The 7,749-nt window shown below is 26.6% G+C and overlaps 1 protein-coding gene across 1 annotated transcript; it reads right to left on the bottom strand.

The window, feature by feature from the left end:
- Positions 1-2,311: 2,311 nt before the first annotated feature.
- Positions 2,312-7,530, bottom strand: LOC113370939 (LIRP-like). The gene is made up of 3 exons (XM_026611608.1): positions 7,276-7,530; positions 4,507-4,711; positions 2,312-2,607 (listed from the first exon to the last, which is right to left on the bottom strand). The coding sequence occupies exons 1-3, from the start codon at positions 7,276-7,278 to the stop codon at positions 2,312-2,314; spliced, it is 504 nt and encodes a 167-aa protein (XP_026467393.1). The 5' UTR covers positions 7,279-7,530.
- Positions 7,531-7,749: the final 219 nt, after the last annotated feature.

The raw sequence follows: 7,749 nt of genomic DNA, 5'->3' as shown, positions 1-7,749 counted from the left end.
TTCATTAGCTGTCTTAATATATCTATCTCAGAAACGAGTTCATTCATTATCTTGTCCTACTTGTTTTTACTTACTTTCGATAACTTTGTTTTCACAAGATGTGTATCAATAGTTTTTCTTATTATGTGATTTCACATTACTTACTCAGGCAAATTTAAAACTCCTTTCACAAAACTTACTTCATAGCCGAAGCTGAGATTTTTTTTTCTGTCCTTAAGAAGATTATTATAGCAATATTTATTTTACAATGTGCAAATTTAATCAATCATAAATCTACATTTAATTTTATACAATTATTTATAGCTCTAAATGTTTATTTATCAAATTTATTCATTTAATTCACCTCTAAATGATTAAAATGAATAAAAATCTAAGTTAACAAAGTATGTTTAGAAAGTGTTTACAGTTTAGTGAATATTTTTACTTGTTCGTTGCATTGGGTTTTTTTTGGAGGAGAAATTTCATTACCAATTAATACGGTGACCAGAAATTACACATTTTTTGTTTTCCATCCATTATGAACACTTTTCACGTAAGTTAATTACACAACAGTTTATCACACAACTTTCTTTACACAAAGTTGATAAAATCATCAAGTATCATCTTGTATTATATACAGTTATGCAGAAAATATTTTCATGTAATGATCTATTTCAGATCCACGAATTCAATGATTTTTGTTGGGAAAAGTGCATGGATAAACCAGGAAATAAATTAGACAGCAAAACTGAAACTTGTATGAACAATTGTGTAGAGCGTTTTATCGATGTTTCACTGTTGATCACAAATAGATTTGCACAACTTCTACAGAAATCTGGCGGTGGACTATAATTTGTTAAAGATGGATTGTATTATTTAGAGACTTTAGTGTAAATATAATTTTTATATAAAAGAGTTTTTTCTCTTGTTTATTTGCTAGTTGTGTAGCCAAAATGCAGGAAAGTTTTTGGATTTAGAACTGATTGCAGATGATATAGGAAAATTTTGCAAATATTATCAGAACTAAAATGAAAAAGCATATATCATATGTAATTACTGTATTTAAAATAATACAATTTATAGTTTATAATATTGACATTGATAGTCATCTTTTTTTTTCTTTGAGATCCATTCATGTGTTCACATTGCGAAATTCGTGGCTTTTGAAAGTTAATTTTAGCTTGTTTTCTAATGCAATTTAATAATAAGTTTGTAAATAAATTAATGATTACAATACTTAAGACTTAAACCTAATTAAATTAAACATTATTCTAATGACAATCTGTAAAATATGTTTCTAAACAAGAATTATCACAAATGTATAAAACTTGTAAATCAGTTGTATACAGATTTGACTTAATATGCGCCATAAAATTATTTTATAAGGTAAATTACATGGAAAAGACAACACAAATTTGTTAAAAATATTTTTTCTTTTACATGTAATCTACTTTATTATTTCATAACATAGAAAAATAACTAATATATCTTACACACAAATTTTAATCTTTGCAGTAACTCTTCTTGAATATTGAAAATAATTTAACATACTGCAGATGCACTCGTTTAAACAACATAAGCATATTGTGGCAAATAACTATCTCCGAATATTACTTTAGGAATATTTTTCTAGCAATTAAAGTCATTATCGTCATACACAAACATTAAATTATACGATTTCGCCAACTTATAAAAGCTCTTGAATTTTATTAGTTTAATTATAATTAAATAACGTTATTTAAAAAATTATGGTATATGCATTCAATAATAATTATTGACTAAATACAATCATCAATCATTTATCACAGCCTTTTATCTTCTCAAATAAACTTATTAACGAATAAATTAAAATTATACTATATTATCTAAACTACACTAATATGTTTAGAATTGGCAGCTTTTGTTTAATAGAATCTAAATGAATTAAATATTTGTAATATTATATGCAAATTTAACTTATCAAGTAATTATACCAAAGTTTTTAATACTTATTCAATCCAAGTATAGTATACAAGTAACAGAATTAAAAATATTAAGAAAATACCACATTTTGCCTTCTCGCTACATGAATTTCTGAATTATTGAATACATATACCGCGTCACCATATGTATATTATAACACTATTTTAACTTAATACGAAAATATCCAATCACTAGTCCAAAATCTTTGTTGAAAAGCTTTTCGAAAACTTAAAACATGAAAGCAGATTTCTCGTATGATCACATAAACCCGATATAAGTCCAATCTGAACGAAAATAATTTTAATACGCCACTATTCAGCAATGATTCAGCGTTCGCAATAGAAATTCAGTCCAAAACGCTTCCTCTTTTTTAATTTCTGCTGTTTTTTATTTGTGTATTTTCAAGTCGTGTACATTGTGGAGCAAGTTTCTTGATTTTTCGGGTTTTAGTTGAATAAGGATAGTAATTCGACGGTCTATCTGTCGGTGGTGCGCAATACGATCTCAGTTCATTGTATGTGCATGATTTTTCGCAGCATTCGTTCGTAATACCGCGAACTGTCCTCCTGAACTTGAGGCGCATCGCGTTCGAACGCGAACGGAACGGGAACGTCGGCTCGTCGAGTTGCTGCTCGAAACTCAGGTAATCGTCGCTGTTGAAGCGATCTGGAAGAAAGGATACAAATTATTAGAAATTTAGATTTGTATTAATACTATTCACTTGATACATCAAAAGTTCATAACAAAGAGACGGTGTCCAATATTGTTCACTTTATTGTATTTAATCATTCTGAATGCAATTTGGAAGAAAGGATAAGAATTATTAGAAATTTGATTTCTATTAATGTTATTCCCTTGATACATCAAAAGTTCATAATGAAACCAATGTGTTCACTTCATTGTTATTTGAACCAATGAGAACCGTAAATATTTCATTTGTCATTCTCAATGCAATTTGGCAAATGTAGAAATGAAATTTTCGTATTTTTTCAATGAGAGTCTCCTCAAAGTACAGATTTTACTTTTGATGAAATAGTATTTTTAACGCAAAAATTGATTTATTATCTTCATTTCCAAACACGTTGCAGTAAAAAGGCTATTTTCACTTTTATTTGTCTTTTTAACTAAAATGTGTCAGAAAACACTTTATATGCTGTTAACTGCGTTTTTCGTACAAGATTTAAGAAAATAAAAATTTTCGAGTGTGAATATTTCACTTTTTTTTAGTGAAAAAAAATATATAAAAAGCCACACAAAATTTTGAAGACGACCTATGTGTATTTTTTTCCACATTTGATAGGGTTCACATTAGATCTTAAATCATTCATAGTTGACCTTTAGAATATTTTAGGTGTATTTGGGCAAATGCAAAAAAAAACAATTTTCACATTATTGGTCTTCTCACTGGAAGGCGTGCTAAAGTTCTACTTTCATTTGCATGCATTTTTTATGTATCTTTTTTGTACACGTTTGAAAAAATACTGTTTTGATAGTGAAAAGTGAACAATTATCTTCATCATTTTTCAAACATATTTTCACAGAATTTCCTATTAAATTTTTACAGAAATTTTCTTGATTTTTTCCTTTTTATTTTCTTCTAATTATACAAATTGGAGTGATAAAAAAGATAATAGAAAAAATATACAACTTAATGATCTTATTTGAGATTTATAGCAAAACTGAAATTAACGTTCATTTTACATTCGAAAAAAGATTACCGAAAGCAATGGTTTTCAAAAATCTATTGTTTACACACAATGTTCAGAAAAAAAATTCTTAATGAATAGTCATTACTACTATCCAAAACCCGTTTCTGTAAAAAGTAATTTTCATATTTTTTCATATTTTGTACTTTTCAAAGGAAAGAAAACCGAAAGTATTTGTTTTACTTGTTAACATTTTCAAATGTAGTTTCAATTTCAAGGAGCGATTACTGTTTTGTTAATTACCTAGAAATCTTTGCGATAGAACAAAAAGCTGTACAAATTTTACAGAATCGTATACCAGGATTAATTTTTTTGCATATCTTGGAACCTGTGACTTTTATTAATATAATAATGAAATTCCAGCCCGTGTTCAATTTATTAATCGAGATTCTACACAAATGTACCAAAATTCAACTAACATTCACGCAAAATTCTATAACAATTCTGTTATAGAATTTAATCTAATAAATAAATATTTTTTCAATTAATCGGAACAATATTTGAATTCAAGCCAAGTTATAAAAAAAATAGAAAAGTAAATTCAAACTATATAATATTTTATAGCACTGAAGAGAATCAGAAACTAAAAAAAAATTGTGAGCTTCGTTCTCAATACCAATTTTGAGATTAAATTGAAAGTCATGAGCTTTAGAAACATAGTAATGAGCTATTTTCTAAAATACCTTTGAGATGTTAAAATTCACGTAAATCGCAATATTTTATTGACCTATAAGACTATGGTGAATTTACGTGACTTCATGAAGGTTTTTCCAATGACAAGTTTCTATTGATTTTAATTAATTTTTTTATTCCAAATTGTTAGTAGTTTGTATGAATTTTATTAATTTGTGACACTTACCATCTTCAGGACGACCACTTTTCTTATTCATATGGCCATTGTAATTTCCTTCGCAAACAATGGATAATGTATCTGCTAATATACGACCACAGAATTTCTTGGGCATACTCCTCAAATTGTAATTGTAATGTTCCGTATCTGCTCGCACCTGAGTTGCCACCATAACCAACATGCATCCCGCAAAAAGAGTTGTAGGTTTTAGCATCTGAAATAAAAAAAATACATATTAGAAATAATATATTACAAAATATAGATTTAAAGTATGTTTACAAGTGAAAATAGTCTGAATTTTCAATAATAAAGTTATATCAAATATTGTTATGCCAATCGTCGGGTTGTTTTCTAAGAAGCACAATGCTGAAAAATAAGTTCTATTACAAAAGCTCATTGGAGTTATAAATTTTGAGATATGTTTCAACAAAACAAATAAAATTGTATATGATGATTCACAAGTTGAATTTCTATTTGAATTCCCGGGCGAATAAAATTGTCGTTTGAATTTTGTTTCATTTTAAATTTTGAATATTTTTTTGTATAGATGTTCTATCTTTCTGTTACTATTTCAAATGAACAATTCATTGTCTTTATTTCTTATCGATTTTGTTATTTCTTTTTCTATTTTATTCTTGTTAATGAAAGTTTGATTTAAATGTTGTATGAATAAGATGAGCAGGTAATTTGAACATATCATCAGAAAAACGATTTTTAGTAAAAACTATTTTCTACACCAGTAGTTAAATATTACATAAATGCTTCATTTAGTTATCGCCTTCCTGAATCTGCTGTATTATTTAACCAATATGATTTACAAAAAATCCCAAGTGTACAGTAATAAGTGTGAAATTCTAAATTTTCAAGACAACTACGATATCTTCACAAACGTCCTTGTTTGTGCAAAACAATACAATAACAAAAACAGAATAATTCTTGTATCAGTTAATTAATGTGTTTCAATTGCTTGGTTGTTATTAATATTAATCATAATATTTGTTGCATCGAATGTAAATATTCGTTTTATATATTCTTGTCGGAATTAGGTCAACCTGAATAATATTCAGGACCTTGAGGTCAATAAAATTGACCCTTTGTGACTTCAAAATAAAAATCGACGAAAACAAGAGTGCGTATAGTAAAAAAAACAAGTGTATAATATAAAAACTATATTAGATGCTTATATTAGAAATCATTTGTAGTTGAATGCATATTGAACATCACATTGTGTCCAAAAATTAAATTTGGGTGCTTTATTTTTACTTAGCCGGTAATACGTTTTTAGAGATAATAATTAGAGCTTCGCAACATTTTAAATGTAATTAAATAATGTATAATTGTTTGTAAACAAAAATACAAGATAATTACAAATCAAAATATTTTAATTAGCAATATATCAAGTATTTTTCTCACCGTACTATTATCTAAGTGCGCATGCCATTTTACTACATTGTCATTAATGTATACAATTTGAAATTGTTTTTTATAAATTTAAGAATATACAACTGAGCGAGCTTTTCATAATTTATGAAATTTTGCAAATCAGGAAATATTAAATTGGATGGTTTTGGAAATGTTTCATGTTGATAGGTTCATCTACATGCATCTAATTAGAAATAAATAAGTTTCTGAATTTAAAGATATTAATTTCAAAATTCCATACGCTAGTTCATGTATATTGCTTTTAAATTTAAGAAATGTAACCTGTCATTAATACTTCCTAGACCAGTAGAAATATAAATTGCAATTTAAATTTTGTCAGTTCAAATTATGTATTATTTGAATATTTCATAATGAAACTCTTGGCATATAAATTTAACCCGGTGGCAAAGTTCATATAAATTTCGGAATTTGCGAGTGGAAAAGGTTAAATTTTTATACATAAGTTCATCAATATTGATTTCTAATTTAAAAATAGTAATTTTGCTTTGAATTTATTGGGCTAGTACATTATTTAAATTGCAATCAAAATTTCATCAAGTAATAAATTATATTTGCAAAATATACTTTGTATATATCAAATATAAAACTAGGGTACTCATAGAATAAATATGAAGAATGCATTTAAATTTTTTTTGTACTCTAGAATAGTTAATTGCAACTTAAGTGAAAATGTGATTTGGCATGTATACAGTAAATTGTTGCAAAAACGTTATTTAATTTTAAGTACTTACTGATCAATGTTGAAGAAAATTAAATTTAAGTATTTACATTGATAAGTACTCAAGATTAAGTGTTTTTGCAAAAAATATTCAAAACATGCTACCTTACTTTCCCACCTATATTGCGATTAACTATTTTAATACAAAATAAAATTGAAATATAGTTTTTATATTTATTCTATGTGTACTCTAATATTATTTTAAATATTTTGCAAATACACTGAGCAACGATTTTTAAATGCACAGAGATCCATACTAAATTCAAAAATTCTATACTCTTCATACAAGTAGAAAATATTAATATTTTTAAAATAATCACGTATTGTTATTATTGGAATATTGTCAATATTATAACGAATGGAAAAACAACTATTTTTCCAACATGTCACTATATAGAATACAATGTCTCTTTACGGGTGACAATTATAAATTTCTCAAATTTACTAAATGTTTCTGGATAGTTGTAAATAAAATAGAGAATAAAAAAAATCGTAATGGTATTATACGACTTTAAAACACTTTAACAACAAAAAATGTCCTTAATGTTAATTAAAATTTAAAAATAATTAAATATAGTTATTTAAACTTTAAACAAAATAATGTCAATAAATCATACCATTTTGAATAAGATCTAGTCCTCGTTCTCTGAGACGTTTACAAATCCTTTTATTATAACAAGGATCGTTATGTGGCATATAAAACTTATTATTGCTGCACCCTGTCTCGTCCTGCTCCTTCAGTTCTCCATGTTGAGAACAACTCACAACAATCACGGATTCCGAACACATTCGATTAACAAAAGTTTGGTGTTTAAGTTTAAAATTCAACTTTTAAATAATAAATTAATAAAGCACTGGAAAGTCTGATTTTTTAGACGAATTCGATCTATTCACAGTATATTATTAAGTACTCGGAAGAATAAGGATTTTTAAGTTGTAAACTGTTAATGGTAGAAGTGGATCCGAACTATTGCACTGTTATGAACGGACTGAAATTTAGAGTGGATCTCTATCGCCTTATATACGCGTGGTAACTTACGCATGGGAACTAAAGTCGCCTCCTCTCTTTACTTTGTAAATATTTGTATATA

This window comes from Ctenocephalides felis, unplaced genomic scaffold (genome assembly GCF_003426905.1).
Source record: "Ctenocephalides felis isolate EL2017-DRISC unplaced genomic scaffold, ASM342690v1 CF-g0.4_SCAFFOLD_01492, whole genome shotgun sequence".
Taxonomy (NCBI): domain Eukaryota; kingdom Metazoa; phylum Arthropoda; class Insecta; order Siphonaptera; family Pulicidae; genus Ctenocephalides; species Ctenocephalides felis.
This window is presented reverse-complemented; position numbering and strand designations above follow the sequence as displayed.

Excerpts from the sequence above, each read along its gene's own strand:
- LOC113370939 (XM_026611608.1), bottom strand. Across the intron at positions 2,608-4,506 it reads AAGTGGTCGTCCTGAAGATG|ATCGCTTCAACAGCGACGAT; the intron begins GTAAGTGTCACA and ends CCTTTCTTCCAG.